General features: G+C 37.3%; 1 protein-coding gene across 2 annotated transcripts in view; it reads right to left on the bottom strand.

Moving 5' to 3' along the window:
- Positions 1 to 1,734: 1,734 nt before the first annotated feature.
- Positions 1,735 to 23,371, bottom strand: part of LOC131427629 (glycerol-3-phosphate acyltransferase 3) — a 45,569-nt gene continuing 23,932 nt past the window's right edge. The window contains exons 2-7 of one of the 2 annotated variants that reach the window (XM_058591005.1): positions 14,432 to 14,698; positions 14,125 to 14,373; positions 13,725 to 13,961; positions 12,834 to 12,949; positions 12,603 to 12,743; positions 1,735 to 3,298 (exon numbers count right to left, since the gene is read on the bottom strand). In XM_058591005.1, the coding sequence (XP_058446988.1) occupies positions 3,001 to 3,298; positions 12,603 to 12,743; positions 12,834 to 12,949; positions 13,725 to 13,961; positions 14,125 to 14,373; positions 14,432 to 14,698 (1,308 nt within the window). In that variant the 3' untranslated portion in view covers positions 1,735 to 3,000. Of the gene's footprint in view, positions 3,299 to 12,602; positions 12,744 to 12,833; positions 12,950 to 13,107; positions 13,342 to 13,724; positions 13,962 to 14,124; positions 14,374 to 14,431; positions 14,699 to 23,371 lie in introns of both variants that reach the window. The other variant, XM_058591006.1, reaches the window with a different exon arrangement.

Raw genomic sequence — 23,371 nt, 5'->3', positions numbered from 1 at the left:
TATATATATATATATATATATATATATATATATATATATATATATATATATATATATATATATATATATATATATATATATATATATATATATATATTATTTTTCATTTAAGTTCGTATAGGTTATGATTCGATTTTATTATTATTTTCGATTATTTTGTGATTTTCTATTATAATTACTTTAACATTGACTCCCGATAATGATTCGCGGCGTCGCCACACGGATTCATTCTAGAACGATAAAATTAATTTTCTGCGAACAGAAATACACAAAATTTTATCGCACTAGTGCAACGTGCTCTTTGAACTTGATCAATGGCCCGACAGTAGCTTTCAAACGAGCATAAGTTTGTTAAAATCGGTTCAGCCATCTCTGAGAAAATTGAGCGCGTAAAAATACAACGCTTTTTGTCGGTGATGTCACTTATACAATCATATCTCCGGAACCAAAAGTCACAGCCATTTGATCTTTGAACTTGATCAATGGCTCGACAGTAGCTTCCAAACGATGCCAAGTTTGTTAAAATCGGATCATCTCTGAGAAAATTGAGCGCATTCAACAATTTTCGAAAAATGCACGCACATACACACACACATACGCACACAAACATACACACACACACACACACACACACACACACACACACACACACACACACACACACACACACACACACACACACACACACAGAGACATTTTCCGATCTCGTCGAACTGAGTCGAATGGTATATAACACTATGGGTCTCCGAGGCTCCGTTCGAAAGTCGGTTTCTCCAGCAATTCTAATACCTTTCTATAGAGAAAGGCAAAAATAAACACAGTCTAGATGACAGACTGGATGTTTTTGATAGGGTAACGTGGCGCCATCATGACATATACGAGTACTGTCCCAACTGAAGGAATATTCGAAATGGCCGTTAAACTGATTGAAGAATCCAGTTCGAGTGTCCTGTATGTTAGTCTGTGTTAAGACATAAAGCAGTCTTGAACACAATTTTCAACTAATAATCACTAACGAGCAACAGACGGAGAGAATTGATTAAAATGAATGAAACAGTGAAAGTTTCGATATTTTGCGAAAGAGTATCGCCCAGAGGAAGGACTCGTGGTCGACACTGTTGTGTGGTGAACCGTTATGTGATTTTTAAATTTTTTTTATTGGAATATGAAAAAAATGTACATTATTATGGTTTGAGTTGGGTTTTCAGTCACAAGTGATGAATTTTTGCCCTATAATTGTCATGATTTGTTTATTACTATTACGGCATAAATTGTTTCCGCAATTCTGTTTTGTTGTAGAGGAAATTATAAACCTACTTGTCATGTGGAATGGATGAGATGAACTTATAAACTAACTTTTTAATAAAGTGAACAATGTCTCGACACACCGAATGTGTGACGTCTATTAACTAGTACATTGTTTATTCTGATACCTTGAGCGATAAAATTGACTTTTATGCACTGCTTGAAAAAAATTAACCTGAAAGTTTGATCAACTGTTTTACTATGTTTACCTGAGTTACGTATGTGTTATGGATCGAAAGGTTCTATCTTTGGTCTGTGACGATCATTTAACCATGAACATCCCTTATCGTGCGAGAATAGAATCGTTTTCGAATTTATGCTAACAATTATATATATAAGAATATTTCCGAATCCATCACCGTAGATTTTTTGGTTTCTGAATAAATAATGAATGATGATAAATGTACGAATTGAGTAAGATACAAGGTGTTTAACAAACATTCCTAGCCTTTATTTTTCTTCTCGACAAAGTATTAAAATTACAAATTTCGTAAAGTTCATATATTTCGTTACTGTTGTTAGAGCACTGGAAAGTTTGTCTAGTTGCCGATTTTATACTCGTAAACTTTTTGGTATGATTCCTTGTCCACAGATTTGTTCTACTCCAAACTATTGACAATAGTTAATATCAAGAAACCTAGTCTATTTACACAAGAAAACGCATCGAATATAATTTAAATAAAGGTTTCCAAAAGAAAAGTAAGAAAAGTTACGGTGAGAAGCTTGGAACGTGTAGTACATTTTTATTCAACGGAACATATTTTAACGATTGTTGTAGCATTCAACATTTGTTATCAAACTTAAGAAATCAAATTATACAACCTAAGAAGAATTCATAGTGATCAATTTAAAACATGACATCTGTGCGCATTTGAATTATACAGAACAACGCATGAAGGATTGATACGAAAAGAAAACATCTCGTGTCTAGTGATTGTCTATCTGACAAAATTTGTAAGTTTCTGTGTAAACTCTGATGTGCAGTTGTGCTTTTAAATTTGAAAATAGTAACGATATTTGCCTGCCCTATACGGGAAATGGTGTCTGCTCATTATTCTTAGTACATTTCTCATTCACCTCACCATAACCACACCTTTTAACCACGAAACTGCAAGGTTTTCAGTCTTATTCAGTAGTTTATTTATTATTTAATGTTACATAGAAAATAATGTAAAACACAAATATTTTAAAATACTCAGCACTTATTGAGTCATCCATACGCTCTGCGCAGGGAACCAAGAAAACGATTAGCATTGATATTCAAATAATCAGCTTGAACGGTTTGTTTAATTGGGTCAAACATCATTTGAGCCATTTGTTAATGCTGAGTATGCAAATAAATTACTTCAAACTATTAGAACAAAATAATTCGACCAGCAGAATCATTAAAAAAGTTTTTCGTAACTATTAAATTATGTCTGATATCTGTAGATCTAACATAGGAATAAATATCATTTTGTTCTTTTTGAAATAGAAAAGTAACATTGAAATCTACCTGCAATATTTAACACATAATTTTGGCTGTTACTGATAATTATCCTGTCTTTTTTCGCAGACTAGAGCGTCGTTATATTGTTCCATGCTCGTACGTTTGATATCTTAATCATTTTGTGTGTTTCAAGCGATCGATTAACATAGACGAAGTGGCAGACTATTTCGAACAATGTCATCGTTTTTCGCTTTCGTTGATATTTTTCATTCGCCTTTCAGCTTTTTACTGAATTCCTCCTGTTGTTTCTCCTTCCACTCTTTCTTCGGTTTCATTCGTTTCAGCTGACCATCCCACACGAGATCAACCAGACCGCCCTGCTTGGCAATGACACTCTTCACTCGATTGGCGAAATCGATCGCTGACTCATGCTCGTTCCGCGTCATTGATGGTAAATACCAGACGTCGCACACGATCGCCCACGATGTCATCATCATGTATAAATACTGCATCATTGAGTAGCGAGAGCTATTCCAAAAAGCGTCACCGAATCGAGCGTCGTATCTGGAAGATATGCACAAGTTATTTTTGTTGGTAATTTAGCAACGTGAAAAATTACAATACCATACACTTTTATGGAGATTTCAAATTTGTAACCTTTATCTAAATTCAGTGTTTCGGGTACTCACAAATATTGATTTAACGCTCTATTTACATTATATAAAATCATTCCAATTTTTTGAAGCATTTGTGCTTCGGTAGAACCAAAATTCGATACAACAGGTTTTGAAAATGCCGGTAATATGTTTGAATTTTATTATTTGATTTTGAATAGATCTTATGACGTAAAAGTAAAGTCCGATTTTTGTCGTACAGAACCATTGCATGTCTAGTACTACGATTCTACTGACACTAAGAATCCTTCCAGGCCGGTTCTCGAACAACGTAAAAATCGTAATTGATGATACTACTATTTTGGGTACTTTGCCGTATTTAATGCCCAACGATAATATTCTCTTCTAGTTCCTAGACGTTCGAGAAAAATTCATATACATATGACAACAAGAAGACTGTCGTTAATAAAGGTCACATTTGTTGGAACTATTCTAAAATTAGGTCAATTTTTTAAATTTTTATTAATAAAAAAGTGGGTACAGCATTCGCTCAAACTTTGGAAAACTTTTCGGATTGTCAAATACCAATCGATTCAGCTCGACGAGTTGCAAATGAAAGAGCTTCCGAGAATTATTTACGCTATTGTTTCTGTTGTACCTTTCTCATATAGAACGGTTATGCAATCACTGTGAAAACCGATTTTTGAACCGAGGCTTCGAGGGTCGAGTGTCATACACCGTTCGACTCAGTTCGTCGAGTATGCAAAATGTCTGTGTATGTGTGTATGTAACGTTTTTTGCACAAACTTTCCTAAACTGGCCTCAAAACTACTCCAATCGATTTGTTTGGCTGTCTACTGAGTCAGTATCAGCAGTAGACAACCAAACAAATCGATTCCGGCTATCCTAGTTCCCGGTTTCCATAAATAACTCAAAAACTGTTTTTTTTTCAAAATTTTGAAACAATGAAGTAAACTCATCACGATTGTTTGCCTTTTGCGCACTCGGACGGCGGTATAATAGGTAAACCTTGACCGAAAATCGTTGTTTGTCTAGTGCGCTAGACGGAACTGCACATCGTGGTGAGGTTCTTTAACCAGAATTAGTAACAAAAAACCCTCTGCATGGGTTGGTGAAAACCTCAAACGCTCAGGTCGTGCTCTTTTTCGCCTTCGGACGTCGTGGCTAGCAGTAGCAGAGAACTGATTTTTTTATTAAATTGAACTCAAAACCTGGATTCTGGTCCACCTGAATTCTGAACTTAATTTTAAGCTCTGAATTTAATTTCATACTTCAATTTTAAAATTTAGTTCCAGATTACAGATTCAGAATTTAAAACTATGACTCTGGAACTGATTCCTAGTTCTTGATTTTTGAACCGGGTTCTTGACTATATTTTTAACTGAATTTAGTTTCTTATTTCGGGATTCGAATCCAAAATCGAATTGATTTAGGATTTCATCCACAAAATGCATGCACAAAATTCAGGATGTGAATTTGAGATTTGGATTCTGAAACTAAATATTAGATCCGAACCTAAATTTTTGAACTGATTTCAAAATCAGGGTTGAATTTCTGAATTCAGTTTCAGAATTCAATTCCTACTTTCAGTTTCAGTATTCATTTCCAGAATTCAGAACCTACATGCTAGAACTAAATTTGGAAAATGGCTTCTGGAGCTAACTTCGGAAAATTCTAAAAATGATTTCAATTCCATAATTCTAGAACTAAACTTATGACCTGACATGACATTACATGTGATAGTATAATTGATATGAGAAAGGTATCAAGTTATTCAAACTTTTATGTAAAAAAGGCAGTTTTTTGATAATATCCGTCACAATTGGACTTAAACAGAATATTTTTTGGGACTTAAATTGTACACGGTAATAGCTATCCAACAAACCAAAGATTGTCAAAATCTGTCCATTTTTAACGGAGATATTGATAATTAGTGTAAGCGATTCTTTCCTTTATTCCAGTGAACAGTGGTCACAATTCAACCAACACGCGTTTTTTGTTTGCACTTCAGAGGTGGATTCTGGAACCTAAATGCCTTCAGACTAATTTTTTTATTGGTATTGTCCCCTTCTCTTGATATAATTAAAATTGTCAGTAAACCTACAAGTGAGGCAAAAGTTATAATTTGCCTATAATGCATGATAGAGAATTCATTTCTTCGGAGAAGTTGTAGACCATATTATAAAAAGAAATCATGCCGAACACATGAACTCATTAAAATGGATAGGTCGAAATATGAAGTATTTTTGTTTTCGGAGGTCCCAAAATGAAATTTTATATTTTTTATGATTACTAAAAATAGGCTTAGAGTTCGCTCAAACTTTAGAAAACGAACTGAGCGAATCTCGGTGTATGTATGTATGTGTGTGCAAAATAAAGAGACATGAATCTCAAAAGCTGGATTGATTTTGACCAAACTAGTTTCAAATGAAAGGTCTTTCAGGAAGTATATATGCTATTGTTTTTCAATCTAATGATTACTTTCTGAAGAATACATACTCTTATTTGAAAATTTGCAGTTTTTAAACAATATCTGTCACAACTGACCTTGAAAGCTAAAAACTTGTTCCAAAATCAGATACCTTATCGTACTACCAATTAAACGATTCGTAAATAGTAAGAATCCGTCAACTATTCCCGGAGATATCAATTTCTCGCCATATTCCAATAGCATGAATGAAATGATGCTTGGAATCAAAATTAGACACAAAATTGAACACAGTACTCTTCAGCGTAGTATTTTGGCTCGATTTGTGTTTAGCACGGTTCCTTTTTGGCAACATAATTGTTCGACTGTGTTAAACATTATATTGGAAATTTTGCACTATCATCGAATTCGAAGCGATAATCGTTACATTTTTTATAACCGATTATTATAAGATCAATGTGATTTCATTTGATATGAAGAATGTTATTAACCATATCATTTTTGTTAGTCTTGTGTTCCTTTGTCCTAATCATGTGCTCTTGTGTTTATTTTTAACATATATTTCCCTTAGTTTATCAAGTCATCTCGTATACGAAAACCACTGATTAAAGTGGACCTGCTGTCCCTGTTCGATAGATTGGCCCGTAGGGTAGAATTGAAATAGGTCCATTCGCTTCGAGTTGTCGCGTCGCTATAACAGCAGTAGTGCACAATTTTTTTTATGTGGTATTGCTTCTTAGAGCCGAAGCGGTCGTCAAATGGTGAGATAACTAAGTCCTCACAAGTCCCTATCTCATGCCTCCCCGAGCGTCTATGATGACATTTGGTCAATAGAACGGTGTCGACTGGGTGCTATCGCCTTCTGCGTTAGTAGCAGAATGAGAGGGTGCGAAATGGCTTGTAGGTTGAAGCCCATCATAAAGTGCAGTGTTTATCATAGTATATTACAACATATAATTCTGTTGTTATTACATCATGTATTATTATTATTATTATTATTTTTATTATTATTATTAGAAGAGCGTAACTTACACTGCGACATTACCTGTTATATTGTATCATAGCATATTATTTCATATTATATTGTATTATATTATATTATATTTTATTATATTATATTATATTGTATTCTATTATATTATGTTATATTGTATTGCATTATGATGTATTATATTATATTATATTATATTATAATATATTATATTATATTATAGGGTTTATTATGAGTAGTACTACGTACCTCTGCGTTTCTGTTTTCCTTATAAGTTATCATTTTTAAAGAAACATTCAACTAAATATCAAGGTCGTCACAATGTGAGCTTGGTTCCTGTTTCATGTCTACACGTATGTCTGTGGTGACAATTGGTCGAGGGAATGCGTTGATGGCAGAATGAGAGGATGAGAAATGACATATACATTCAAGTAATATAATATCATAGCATATCGCAACATATCATTTTATTCATTCTATTATTTATTATATAATTCATTGTACACTAAGGTCTTTTTTTAATGCGGTCTTTTTTATGCGAATTTTCAGAGTTATGCGGTTTTTTTTATGCGAAGTTTCAAAGTTATGCGGTTTTTTTATGCGAACTTTCAGAGTTATGCGGTTTTTTTATGCGGTACGTAAATTCGCATAAAAAAAGACTTCAGTGTACTATATTATATTGTTTTTTTATTATCATTTTCATTATTATATTTATTGTTATTATTATTAATTTGTCATCAATAATAATAACATATATTATTTTTATAGATGTGGATATTATTATTGTTATTAGAAGAGAAATATTCTACTTCCTGCAGTATTGCGAAGATAGAAGAGCATAACTGACATTCTACATTAACTGTTATTTTATATATTGTTTTATAATATATTATATTATATTGAATGACATTGTATTATATTATATTAAATTAAAATATATTATAATATATTATGTTATATTATATTATTTTGTAATCCATTATCTATAATTTTATGTTATATTAATATCATTACACTATGTTTCATTGTATTTATCAATATAAAACATTTTGCACGGGGGCGTAAAGGGGAGGGAGCATCAGGGCATCGGACGAATTGATGACTGGACGAGGGATTGTGGATAGCCAGCCCAAGTCACTTGAAGGAAACTTGTTTTCTTCTGAAGGTTTGAAATGAGTCTGACGCGCCCTTCTCAAACAAACCATCAGGCGGGTTCAAGCATGTATAGCGATATGCTTCATCTATGCAGTGGATATTATGGTTGGAAGAGCATCTTTTATTCCCGCGGAATACGAGTAAGTGACTCTACTTACGTATCCGCCCAACCCTTTTTGTTCGCTTTTCGGTAACAGCTATAGTAAGAAGGTGAATGGATGAGTCATATCGGGGCTACTGTAAGTCTACCCGCATCCACTGGCAAGTCCTTGAACTGATGGTGGCTTCACTTCACTTCACATCATATTGCTTCTTAGAGCCGAAGCAAAGATATTGTATCCGACTCGATCACAATTCGTGGATTGAAAATCTAGTAAAATGGCGACTCTACTAATGACATGAGTTGTGTCACAGTTGGCATTATGTCCTTTTAAGAATGAATATTATTTTAATTTCCAAGAAATGTGAATCAATTCTTAATATGGAGCAAGGCGAGACGTAACATCCTTACAAATGAGATGAAATAGGGAGCCGTTACCCTATTTCTATTCTAATAGATTCTAACTTCTTCTACAGGGAGGCAAGTGAATCTCAAATTCCCGGTTTTCCCGGTTTGCGAGATAAAAAATCCTGGTTTTTGGAATAGGTCAAAGTCGCCTCTGTTTAGTTTTATAAATATTCCCTTTAATTCAAGCTTTAAACAGATATCCTATGTCCAAAAAAGAGCATATCTGTTAGTCAATAAACAATAGGTACATCCGTCATGACATCTCATTTTTGAAGTGCAGCATGTTTACAAATTCAATGCGTTGATGAGCAAATAAAGCAAATGATAGCTGTAAAAACGCACAAGATATCGATAAATTTTTTTTCCTAATCGGATTCTAACTGCTAGGCATCTCGAGAAGTAATCAGAAAAATAATCAGAAAGTATGAGTTCTTCATGATGAACTCTCTGCTTGTTTGTAACCAGTTTTATTTCCAAATAGCCCAACTTTATCTTCTACTAGCTGACTTCGTCTCGCGTAAAGATTATTTGTTCGAATTTAAGTTTTCGGACAGCAGAATTGTCAAACGACTAAGTGGTTAACATTTCTCTCTTTTATTTTTCTGATTACTAAACCTACAATCAACGGAATTCGACACACATTCGTTGTAGCCCTAATAAAAATATCATCACAAATTATTGTGATGATGTGAAATACTTCTGTTAAGTACTGAACAGATACCCATAGTTCGACATAATAGACGTTTTCTCTTCCAGAAGCAATAATCTCATTGCTTCCGGTAATCAATAAAAAAACTCACTAACCAGAGATTGGTATTGATAAATTTAACAATATGTTAAACAGTTTCTTTTCTAGAGTTGTTCATTAGGTAGAATAGGATATATTTACAATTTGTATTTAGTTCAAGTAACCAAAATATCGTAAAAAAGGTTTGGCTTAAGGGGCGGGTAGGGTCTAACACTTTTGAAAAATCATTTATTATTTTCTTTATATTGTCTTATAGTAAAACATTTCCAGAATATTCTATGAAATTTTCAAGCCTATTGGAACGAAACTCTGGAAGTTATGGACCTTTATCTATGGCTATCTCATTCTGCGAAGAAGCAAGAGCTCGTCGCACAGGTCCAAGATTTCTACTTCGATTGACTCCAAAACTTGACAAAACATTCTTGAAATGTTTCATTATAATAAATTATGAATGAAAAAATATGATTTTTTGAAAATTTTAGACCCTATGGGCTCACTGGAGTAATTAATTGTGTTACAGTTAAGTTAGTAACTTAAGGTTCATGAGGGGTTTGTGTTAAGCGTGCACGAAACACTCTGCATTAAAACAGATACATCAGTAGAAAACTCGCTTGAAGAGCGAAACGGTACTGATTATTATTTTGAATACGCCGGCCGGACGGAGGGAAAAAATGACAACTCAGTTTTTTGGGTGAAGACGCGAGTGAGAGGACGTGCAAAAAAGAAGGCCGGGAAAGAGTGAAGCAAGCGACTGAAAAAACCGCGTGTCTCGGGAGTCCCGAGTGAATAACGTCCTGGTCAGCGATCCTTATCGGTGGTTTCGATAAAATCAACGGACTTGGATGTTGACCCGTTCACAGCAAAAATTGGGAGTAATCACCACGCCAACATCCAGAGTTCCCGTGTCAAGCGTTTCCCGAGTGGTTCCGGCGTCGCTGTGTGAGCGCACTGCAGCGGCATAGCAAGCAGTTTTGGAGAGTACGGCAGGGCCGTTGTGAATCGGATTCCTGTGCGGAGGCGGTGAAAACCGAAGTGGTGAAGAATCAGCGAGGGGTCAGCGTTTCCCCTGGAAGTGCAATCGTCACATTATCGTGGATAGCACGAGGGTATCCGGAGAGCCGATTCCGTGGTTTGGCGCTGGAGTCGACAGGCAGAACCAGAAGAAGAAACAGGACGGAAGCGACTCCCACCTCGCACGAAGATCACCCGGGAAATTTGCCTGAGGAATTTTTGCTGCTGCGGCAAATCTGAACTTCATGGGAAACAGAACGGACGGCGAGACCGCCGAGAAAGACGTGATTTTTGGCAACGTGACGACAACCCAAATGATGAGTGCACTGCTTTTTCTTTGTTATTACCTCTCTTTTAAATGAACCGATTGATTGGGGAATTATTTCGATTTGGGCTGAGAGACTAATTTCCTCTCTACACAGACAAATGTTTTCATAACAATTGTTACCATTAATTTTATAGACAAACAACTTTAAACGCATTTTTCTCGAAAGCAGGTTTTGAAAGTCCGTGTCCATCGTCATTCAAAAACTACTGCACCAATTTTTTTTCAAATTTTGCACACATTTTCTACATATAAAAAACCAGACCCCAACGTTTTCCTTTTCGTTGTTTGTTACTTTGGGGAGGGTTAACTTTTGAATTTATTTTGTTGAACGATAGTTCTGGAAAAAAATGCAAAAATGATGATTTTTTTTATCGTTTAGACCCTGAACAAATCAATCCATATTCCAAATCATATTCATATTCTATACTGGTCCTCAGAGTTCTATACTAGTTCCAGGCAGAGTTACCATATTCACAGATTTTTCAGTAAAACCACAGATTTTGTTGCCTATTTTGCCACACAGATTCTGAACACAGAACACAGATTTTATCAAAGATTTCTACAGATTTTTATGAATATTTCATAAATATGGCCGATTTTCAAAATGTTTTTCACAGATTATGATCGAAAATATGCAACACAGATGGTACAAAGGTTTTGCAAGTTGACACACAGATTTTAAAATGGTCCCAGCTCTCAAAGAAGGAACTCAAATACTTCCCACAAACGGTGAATAAGATCAAAGTCGACAACTTGTTTTATGTTGTAAGTCCTAATTTCCAATGAAATGTTCAACATACAACCTGCATGGGACAACAAGTTGTTTCAACACTTTTAGTGAACATCTCGGTCAAACGCAAAATTTGGTATTGTCTTCTATTTTTCACTTGTTGAAAAAAATCATGATGCGAACAACTGTTATGTATATCTGATCTAGTAATATTATTTTCGGTTTTCACTAAAATTCCCGACTTTTTTCCGGTTTTATCGATTTTCCCGATTACTTGCCACCCTGACTTCTATCTCTACTATTGGTCGATCGTTAGTTCTGAGCTGACACAGTGCCTTTTATTAATGTCCTTGCATTCTCTTCCACTCACAATTCACTCACATATCACCTCATTCCTCAAGTCCTACACGAAAACGACACAGTGGTATGCTCACATATTCAGTCTATGTTATTTTATTCTATTCAACAATATTCCATCTCATTTCACAGTATTCCATGGTACATAAACCACTAATAAACGTTAAAGATGAACTCGATTTACCGTTCATCTGTTGTCATCGCAATTTCCACTTCATACTGGTAATTAAGGCCAGTAGTATGAAAATGAAACATAAAACAAAGCTCAGCTAAGCTCTAGTGTAGTGTAATGCAATCAACATCTTATCTAAGTAGTTCCATATCTCAATCGTTAATTTCAATACTGAAAGTAAAAGTTGTAATACATATTTATATTATATTGTAATGCTAATTGATTGTATCTGATGATGCTTGCAATACCGTCAAGCCCACCATGAAAGGGGATTACATTTATCTAAAGTGAACTATTTGAACCGATTGTGCAAGTTGATTTTTTTATGAAATTGTTTGTCATGAAATTGACAGGAACGCACAAGTAAAATATTTGTTTATTTTTATCAAAATATTTATTGTAACAAACTAACCCTCTGAGAAAAATCAAATATCTTTTGCAGTTTCAAGCAACAATATTTGCTATATTAGAACAAATTTTCTTTTGTCAGTATTTCAATAAAATGAATCGTTGTGTGAAACCAAAATTAGTTACTTTTACAATATTTCTCTCTGCGTGTAGGGGGCACAAGAAAAAAATCGCCTTACACGTTTTGCTTTGATGTATGTGCTGACCAAATCTTGCTCCTGGTGGTTTTTAAATAATGTAAATGTATCTTACTATGGTGAATGCAACTAACTAAGATAAATGCACCTAGCATTAGGTAGTTAATATTGTTTATTTTGCGCAGCTTCTAACAGTTGTAGTATACAATATTGTCGCTCAAACTATATTGGTTTTATCATATAAAGCTTGGGTTACTCACTTGATAGCAACTGGATAGATAACACCGCCAACCTCAAAGCTACCTTTTTTAAATTGCATCACCGATGTATTGTTAATGCAAGTACCTTCTGGAAAGATGAGAATCGGAGGATTGTTGGGATCCGAAACATGCTCCTTCAGCCTATAAAGTATATTAGAATGCAATAAAAAATATTTATGAATGAAAAATCAATAAAAAATATATTTCAGCAGAGGAAATTAATGTTTATACCTTTTCGCTACTGCCATTCTATCTTTAGCTTCCGCGCGTTCGAACCAAATATGAGGAGAAGCTCGAGCCAAAGCTCTTTGAAGAACTCCCAAAAATCCTCCATGTCTTTGGCCAATCTATTGATTATCACAAAAAGCAAACATTATTACAATTTTTTTTTACTACTTCTAAGGAATAGCTATTTTTAGCACTATCACTACCCGCAAAAATATTATGCTGATTCAAGAATAGAATAAGGATGCAATCCACGCAAGCATATCATATCATTACTCACCAATGAATAACAGTTATCGCACATCAACATTAAAACATCGATGGGACTTGTGTGATTCGCGACGCAGATACCGTTTAATGGGCGATTTTCGATGTTATGATAATTTACGACGGATGATAATGCACTCGAAAGTACACCGAAACATTGAATCAATACCATTTTCACCATCCATCGTTTAGTGGATCCGTCAGGCAGGCAACCGACCAGTGCCGTGCATAATGTCAACCATAATACCTAAATGGGTAATGATCAATAGATGGATAGCTGTAGTATATACAATGAGGTCGAAGTTGTGTATTGAGATGTATTCTAAAATGTATGTGTTTGTGATTCTATGTAAAGCCAATTTACAGACAATTTGTGTTGGAAATGAGTGCTTAAGGACGAGTACAAGTGCATCAACGTTCCAACGTCGCAGTCAAAGTAAAAGTGTTTATTGTAGTTTGAAAATGAAAAAGTAAATTAATTTACAAGACTGAAGCATTCAATATGCAATCATGTATTCGAGCAGTAAGACATCACGGTGTAGACGAAATGACCAACCCAGAGAATTCAAGTTCAATGAATCAATATAAGGAAAAAGAAAATATGGAGAAATGCGTTCCTCCTTAATTTACCAATGAATACGAGTGATCTGTCGAAAGTATTGCTATATCAATCGGTGTTGTATGATTTGCTACACAAAATCCGCATTTTTTTGGTTTGTATTCCTCATTGTGAAAACGAATCACTGCGGACAAGGAACGGCATATAATACGAAAGGTATGCTTAAACACATACTCGTTTGCCTGTATGCGAAGTTTCCGTTGAGGGATTATCCCAACGATGGCGAAGCCTATCACGCAATATACAACCTACATCAGTTTAAGGTATTCAAGTGTGAAAAATGAAAAAAAAACATTATCCTGGGAATTTGACGGTTTCTAGAGAAGTCAACAAATTTTGTCATATTCGTTTTAACTTTTAAAATAAACACGCTTGAAATAACGGAATATTACTCAGAATATCAATACTTACACCGATGAAACAAATAAATACTCTACAAGGCATTAGCACCACGTATCGAATAAAAAATCCTATGACCCAGATGATAGTAAGTCGCCAGGAAATGAATTCATAGTGTCTGTTTGTACGAGTTAGAAGGTTCCAGTTTTTCAGTTCCTCGGCCTCAAATCGACTGGTTACTTCATCTTCAATGATGGCTTCCATTCCAGACTTGACGTAATCCAAGCAGTTGGACAAATTGAACTCAAGAGAATATTTGTCCTAAAATAGCTTATAGAGCTTCAAGTGGCTATAATAATAATAATTTCAACCATCTTACATCTTCGTTGTTTGGTTCACGGTCCTTACTTCGCGTATTGTCTACATCCGGCACAAGAATAAGAGATTCGACACGACTAATCACCGAGTTTCCCATTTTGAATGCATCTCCATTAGACTGTGCTTTCTCTGTGTCACCTTTTAGTATGACTTCCTTTTCGATACTAGGACTATTAGTTGGATTATTTTTTTGTGATGTGTTGTGATCGGATATATCTAAGTGAGCATACTGTTGTTTGCGAATGGTTTCAATATTTTGACGACCGTACTGTAACGATATAGAAAAAAAAATTACTGTTTGGAAAATAAAAAAAAACCCTTCTTAATCCACCTAGTGGTGTGATAATGCCTTTCTCTTCTTCCATAACAGTCTCATGAAAATATGTTTCATACTTTTATTAAAAAAATTTGGATACTAATTATGACACCAATAGATTCAGATTGATTCGAGTAGTTCACAAAAGCATTTTTCCAAATTAGTGCTTGACATTTGCGTTGCCTATTTGTACTAGAACAGTGATGCTAATCTAAAAAAAGTCTCAGTCCACTTAGTGGAATTTTCATATATCTTGAAAAATCACCATAGGGGGGAGTACATGAAATTTTCGAAATCGAAAAAAAATTTTTGATGCCAAAAGGCTTAGAATTGCATGAAACGTCGAGATTTAGTGTCATCTCGAAAACAAATTTTTTTTAAAAAATCGACTTTTTGGGACTTAGTCCCAGAAAGTTGATTTTTTCAAAAAAAATTTTTTTGAGATGCCACTAAAGTTCGATGTTTTATGCAGTTTTAAAAGTTTAGGCATCAAAAAAAATTTTCGATTTTGGAAATTTCATGGTGCTTTTTCAAGATCTAAAATTGTCAAACCTTTACCACCGGGCAGCACCCCTTACGCATGTCCGATTTAGCTCAAATTTTGCATGAAGACTTTTTTCGAGGTGCTTAAACTTTTGAGCACTAGAGCTTAACGAAAATAGAGGTGATCCCAAAATTTTGGCACCCTTATATATTTAAGAGCGGTAAAAATCAACGTGTTTTGTCGTTTGCGTCACTTATACAATCATATCTCCGGAACCAAAAGTCTCAGCCATTTGGTCTTCGAACTTGATCAATGGGCCGACAGTAGCTTTCAAACGAGCCCAAGTTTGTTAAAATCGGTTCAGCCATCTCTGAGAAAATTGAACGCGTTTAAATACAACGCTTTTTGTCGGTTACGTCACTTATACAATCATATCTCCGGAACCAAAAGTCTCAGCCATTTGATCTTCGAACTTGATCAATGGCCCAACAGTAGCCCAAGTTTGTTAAAATCGGTTCAGCCATCTCTGAGAAAATTGAGCGCGTTCAAATACAACGCTTTTTGTCGGTTACGTCACTCTGAGAAAATTGAGCGCGTTCAAATATCTTCGAAAAGTGCACACACACACACACATACACACACACACACACACACACACACACACACACACACACACACACACACACACACACACACACATACACACACACAGACATTTTCCGATCTCGTCGAACTGAGTCGAATGGTATATAACACTATGGGTCTCCGAGGCTCCGTTCGAAAGTCGGTTTTTCCAGCAATTCTAATACCTTTCTATAGAGAAAGGCAAAAAACAACCTTACAATAAAATTAAAAGTGTAAATTATAACTACTACTACTATTACGACTAGTCAAATGTCCTATCTATTACTGTCATATAGTTTATTTGACTAGTATTGTATCCGACATTTTTAAATTTATATGAAAGATCTTATCTTGATCCGGTTTCTGCAGTCAGAGTCATAAGGTAATGAGTGTAAAATATTTCGGAAAATGCAAAAATGATACAGAATCGGGGTCGTGTATAGCGTGATGGTAAAGTTGGTACCTTTTCCGCAGCCTACCTGGGTTCGATTTTCAACTCCGCACATAAGGTCGAACCTCCAAATAACCAGGGGAACGTGCCACTTGAGCTTATTTGTTCTAATTCTGTTACTAGCATGAAATTCTCAATGAGTTCTTTGATATGACTGAATCGATTTTCACAAATTTAAAGTTTAATGAAATGTCATGAAGTTCCGATTCTAAAATTACAACATGAACGCAAAAAACTTCAAACGACCGGTTTGAGGAGTTGTTCGAATTGCTAACGTAGGACTACAGAACTATTATCAAAATCATTGTTAACTTTTGTTTTGAATATTTTGACAGTGCATTTGTGTTCCACGTTTACTTATTTGTATCTTTGCAAAACATAAGGGACAGTGTTCGGTTACCGGCACCCTTTTATTTTAAGCTCATAACTTCTGACTTAGTGCACGTTATGCGGACATCTATACATCAATCGAAAGCTAACAACTGAGTAAGAAACTATGTTGATTCCTTTGATTGAAAAAACCTTTATTATCAATTTAGTAAAGTGATAAATTTTGACCATTTCAAAAAAGGTGTTCGGTTACCGGCACCCCAAGAAATTTCGGAAAAATATTAGTAAAGAATGCAATTATTCAAAGAAAAATTCGAATTTATACATTTTGAGGACCTTTCGGACAAAAGTCTTCATTGTCTGATGGTGACTTCGCCTTGGCTCTCTTGGCCGATGATTTGGATGGTGGCACCTTTGGTGTTGATTTGGCCACGTTTTTTTTTCTTAGCCAAAGCATCTACTGTATGACCAGCTAGATGTTTGGCCGAAACTGTGGCTTGCTTTGTCTCGAGACCAGCCTGCATATCACTGACAATTTTTCACGATTTGTCGAAAATGGGGTGCTGATAACCGAACACCTTGGAGTGCCGGTAACTGAAATCTGTAGACATTTTGAAAATGACAAAACAAATCTTTGGTTGCGAAAACTTTGATAGCATCCGGTATTAAAAAAAAACAAAATAGATCTATTTCACCTCATAAATATTCAATCCACTCCCCTTTCCGATTGATGTTCTGCAATTTATGATGCTATAAAAAAAGTCAGTAAAAACTTTTGTGTTGATTTTCACGCAATTAAAATTTGTTTTGAACGTAGCAAAAAGTACAAGCGTCTGTTTGCTTCGGTATTCGGCACAAAAAAATGTGTTGCTATTACACACACACACACACACACACACACACACACACACACACACACACACACACACACACACACACACACACACACACACACACACATGACATTTGTCGTTGTTCGGGATTCCACGAATGTTCAATAAATGAATACTTTCAATTGTATTACACTTTGCGCATATTGAATTTTGTAACACCCTATATTTACATCCCATCTTTTATATGCACACTCTGCTAAAGCAGAACACTCACACTCATACAGAGAAACACAAACGTCAACTGAATGACTCGTATTAAAAGTATTGAAGCTATCACACGCGTTTATAATTCGTTCCTGCTGTTCACCGAAAGCCGTGATATTCTTCCAAGAAGAATCATTCACCGTCGCCGCTTAAACCAAAATTCCGCTGTGAATCCATCACCGACGGATCAACGTTCCGATCGTCGTCTCAAACAGTTATGGTGCCGAAACCCGGGACATTTCCCGTTGCAATTATCGTCACTGGAGCTGCTGATAACCTCAATGTCTGCACAAAGAATCACCACGTGGATCGCTGCAGGATTGTCATCACTTTCTCATCGCTGAATTGGTTTCCTGGGATCAGCAGCAACAGTAGTATCTGGATTTTATACATCGTACGTCGTAACAGTATAATTCGTCGTGTGATAAAAGAGATCACGGCGTGCTTTCGTCGCCTCAGTGGAGTAGCAGCAGGATTCTTACTTTGGCGAGGTTAGGTGACTCTTACCCTGCCGAAGTTCAAGGTAACGTTTTTCTTTTATCTCGTGTTGATGCTGTATGATACAAAAATGACTCCGCCAAGACGGCCGAAACCATCCACTACAAAGATGACCAAATTAAAATTGTTGTACCGTCGGCGAACAAATGTTTTGGGATCAGCCGAATTGATTAAAACATTCGACGAGCAATTTGATCTCACTCAAGGTGATCAACTACCGGTTAGAATCCAACGTTTGGATGACTTGTGGCGCGATTTTGAATTGATCCAAGATGAAATCGAGGTTTTGGAAGACGCTGAGGATCAATTTTCGGATGAACGTAGAGAATTTCAAAATATGTATTTTGTATTGAAGGCGTCGTTGCAGGGCAAATTACCTACTCGCCCACCTCTGGCACCCCCCTTACCATCGATGCCAGCATCGGCTCAACCAATTGCGAATATACGTTTACCTGAAATTTCATTGAAACAATTTTCAGGTAAAATTGATGATTGGGTATCTTTCCGCGATCTTTTTGTGTCACTGATTCATAATAATCAGCAACTTGGGGCAGTACATAAGCTGCATTATTTACGAGCGACGCTTTCCGGAGAAGCTGCTGGAATTTTGTCATCACTCGAACTATCAGCCAACAACTATAACGTTGCTTGGAAGATGTTACGAGAACGGTACGAAAATAAAAGTTTTCTGATTAAGCGACACATGTCGGGGTTGTTAGCACTGTCTTCGTTGAAAAGAGAATCGTCATCAGGATTGTCTGAGTTGGCTGACGAATTTGATCGTCATGTTCAACTACTGGACAAGCTCGAAAATGCGGAAGACCACTGGAATTCGTTCCTGGTGGAACGACTGAGTAGTTGCCTGGATCCCATTACACTGCGGGAGTGGGAAACTCAAATATCGGAAATAGACAAACCTACATACAAACAACTCCTTGATTTTGTACACAAAAGATCGTGAATTATACAAACCCTAACAATCTCTCATCATGGCAATCCACATTCGGAACCAAAACATAAACCTCGTCTCGCCATAGCCCATGTTGCTTCAGAGAACATTACAAGGTGTCCTAGTTGCAAGCAAGTACATTTATTATTCCAGTGCGACCAGTTTCGTACGCTAATACCACAACAACGGTTCGAATTTGTAAAGAAGCATGGGCTATGTATCAACTGTCTCAAAACATCTCACCTTGCAAAGGATTGCTCCAGCGGATCCTGTAAAAGCTGTTCCAAGAAACATCATACTTTGTTGCATTTACCACCTGTGCAACCATTCACAAGGAAAACTCAGACATCTTTCCTATCCTGCCAATCCGCTGAAGCATCTTGCTCGCAAGTCGATAAATCGTCGGTCTCGAATGCCAGTTCGGTTAGGCACACGGTAGCCTCACCACTCGTCGCCTCGCCGCAAAATTCGGACGCATTTTCTGTCGATATCGCTCCCTCGTCGTCGTCGGTTGACAGATCGTTCGTTAACGTAAACAATCACCATCCATACACCTCCTGTCAAAGTGCTCAAGTGAAAACGACTTTTCGTAATAATCTAGTGATGTTATCAACTGCAATTATAAAAGTGTGAGATGCGGATAACAACTTCCAGTTTGCCAGGGCGCTTCTCGATAGCGGTTCTCAACCTAGTTTCATCACCGAAGCGCTGTGTCAGAAACTTCGTCTAAAACGTTCCAAATTAAACTCGCCTGTCAGTGGAATAGGACAATCCACCGTAACCGTTCATCATGGTGTCGCACTATCTCTCTCGTCTCGTTTTGGCAACTACAACTACAACCTCAATTGCTTAGTGCTCCCTAAGCTCACAGTATCGCTTCCCAGTCATCACATCGATGTCACACGATGGAAGATTCCTCTACACCTCCCTCTCGCGGATCCACAGTTCAACATCAGTCAAGGGATTGATGTCATCATCGGAGCCGAGTTGTTTTTCAATTTGCTGGAAAATCAGCAAGTCTCGTTATCTAATGGTTACCCACTTCTTCAGAAAACCACTCTGGGATACATTATCTGCGGAAAGGTTATGGAGCCAATCCTCGAACCAGTTGCAACACAAAGCAGCCATGTCTGCTCGGAAGACCTGCTCGATTCTCGACTCGAACGATTCTGGGAGATGGAAAATTTTGATAATGGGAAAGCCTATACATCTGATGAACAAGTTTGTGAGGAGCATTTCAAGAAGACCGTCTTTCGTGGTTCTGACGGACGTTACACAGTTCGTCTACCGTTCCGGCAAGAAATGTTGAGCCTGATTGGAGATTCGCACACTTCTGCTTTGCGTCGGTTCCTGTCAATGGAGAAGAAGTTTGCTGAAAATAAAGATCTTCGCCAGGAATATTGCAAATTTATGGACGAGTATAGCAGGCTAGGTCATATGGAGGTGATTTCGCGCGCGTCGTGTAGCCCACAGTATTTCTTACCCCACCACGCCATACACCGTCCAGAAAGTTCAACCAGAAAGATAAGAGTTGTATTCGATGGCTCAAGTAGAGGTTCGACACAGTTATCGCTCAACGACATTCTGTTTCCCGGTCCAACCGTTCAACCTACATTGTACTCTACGGTCATAAACTTTCGGTTACCTCGTTACACAATTACTGCTGATGTTGAGAAAATGTTCAGGCAGATTTGGATCCATCCGCATGACCGTTGCTACCAGCAAATACTTTGGAGAAAGGATTCATCCGAACCAATCCGTACCTACCAATTGAAAACTGTTACTTATGGTCTCGCCAGTTCACCGTATCATGCTACACCAGGCGCGTACCCAGAAAAAAATTTCGGGGGGTGTTTCAGAACATGTTGATCAATTTCCATACAAATGGAACTTTTTATATAATTATTTGAAATTTTTTTATTGTGGAGTCGTTTGTTGAAAATTATTCATTTTATTTTTTACTTATTTGAAAAAAAGAGTTCACATAATATCACATTTTTGAGTTTCGGAGGGGGTTTGAACCCCTAAAACACCCCCCTGTATACGCGCCTGTGCTACACGAATTTTAAATCAGTTGGCCAGTGATGAGGCAGAACATTTTCCATTAGCGGTCCCTATCTTACAAAGGGGGACATACATGGACGACGTGCTATCTGGACATGATGATCTACAGCTGCTCAGAAGAACGTGTGAGCAATTACAGAAGATGCTAAGCTCAACCAGATTTGTACTTAGGAAATGGGCTTCCAACGAACCATCCGTACTCGCTAGTATACGCTAGAATTGTAGGAAGTTTCTGCAGAGTTGGAAATTGATCGTTCTGAGGCTGTGAAAACGCTGGGTCTATTATGGTTTCCTCAGTCGGATACATTCAACTTCAAAATACCTTCAATGTCAGACCAGAGTCTAGTTACGAAAAGAATCGTTGTTTCCGAAATGTCCAGTCTTTTCGATCCCTTAGGCCTTTTGGGTCCAGTAGTAGCAAACGCAAAAATGTTCGTGCAAAGGCTTTGGGCAGAAAGTTTATCGTGGGATGAGCCACTTTCGGAAAACCACAGTACTTGGTGGAGGATCTACCGTTCTGACATACCAAGTCTACGTTCAATTGAAATACCACGAAGAGTATTATTTAACACAAGAAGAGAATATCGTTTGCATTGTTTTTGTGACGCTTCCAAGCGAGGATATGGATGCTGCATCTACGTCGTTTCACCAGATGATACCGGAAAACTACACTCACAATTACTAACTTCAAAGGCTCGTATCGCTCCGCTTCGAGGACAGACGATACCAAGGTTAGAGCTTTGCGCAGCTCTATTGGGAAGTCAGCTGATGGACCATCTTCGTAGAACCACTGAATATTCGAACCCTGTTACCTTTTGGACAGACTCGACAATAGTACTGCACTGGATTAAGTCGCAGTCCAACGTCTGGAAGGTATTCGTTTCAAACAGAGTTGCGGAAATACAGCGCCTGACAAAAGGATCGCCTTGGAGACATGTGCCCACCGAGGTAAACCCGGCAGACCGGCTCTCTCGAGGAACTCAAGCAAGTCAACTTCTGGGCGATATGTTATGGTGGCAAGGTCCGAAGTATATTACGGCTCCAGAGGAACAATGGCCTCAAAGCGTCATAGCACAACCAATCCAACAGATGATCGACGAAGAAGCTCGTGTCGTCGTTTCGCTTCATGTCAATCAGGCGGATTGCTCGTTGATCGACAAGTTTTCTGATCTGGGGAAACTAATCAAAACAGTATCATTTTGCTATCGTTTTTACAACAATTGTAAAACATCTAAGAAGGAAAGGATCCATGGACCATTAACCCCTTGCGAATACCAATTTGGTCTGAAAGTTCTTGTTCGTCTCGCGCAAGGTGCCGCTTTCCCATCTGAATCATTTATCTACAGAGATCGTCGTAACATACCAGTAGATCCGAAAGAACTTGATTCCAAATCTGCACTAAAATCTATAAACTGTTTTGTGGATGAAGTGGGAGTGTTCAGACTCGATGGTCGTCTCAAGTATAAGGATGCTCCGTATGATTCGCGTTGTCCAATGATACTACCCGTAAATCACAAGCTTAGCTGGCTGATCGCACGGTCATTACACATCCACTGCACTCTGGACCAACGTTACTACTGGCAACCATTCGTCAACGATTCTGGCCGCTTCATGGGCGTCGTCTTGCTCGCAGGGTAGTACGCAATTGTAGAACCTGTTATCGGTGTAATCCACGTACAGCACATCAACAAATGGCTCCACTTCAATCTAGGCGGGTAACTCCTGCTCGAGCATTCGCTTACAGCGGGTTGGACTACTGTGGGCCGTTTCTCGTTCGTCCGTTGATTGGGAGAGGATCGTCGGTAAAAATCTACGTCGCGTTATTCGTGTGCTTAGTGGTGAAGGCAATACACCTCGAGGTTGTCGCTGATCTAACGTTGGTCGCGTGTATCAACGCCGTCAAGCGTTTCGTATCTCGTCGAGGTCGTGTGCTCGAAATACATTGCGATAATGCGACTGCTTTTGTCGGGGCAGATCGTGAGCTCAAGGCTGCGAATAAAGCCTTCCGCGAACAGTTTCAAACCAAGGAATGGCAAAACTATACAACGGACCATGGAATCAAGTTTCTCTTCATCCCGGCCAGATCGCCTCACTTCGGTGGGCTTTGGGAGGCTGGAATTAAATCGTT

Source organism: Malaya genurostris, chromosome 2 (genome assembly GCF_030247185.1).
Source record: "Malaya genurostris strain Urasoe2022 chromosome 2, Malgen_1.1, whole genome shotgun sequence".
Lineage (NCBI taxonomy): Eukaryota > Metazoa > Arthropoda > Insecta > Diptera > Culicidae > Malaya > Malaya genurostris.
Note: the sequence above shows the minus strand (reverse complement) of the source record. Positions and strands in the feature narration are given on the sequence as shown.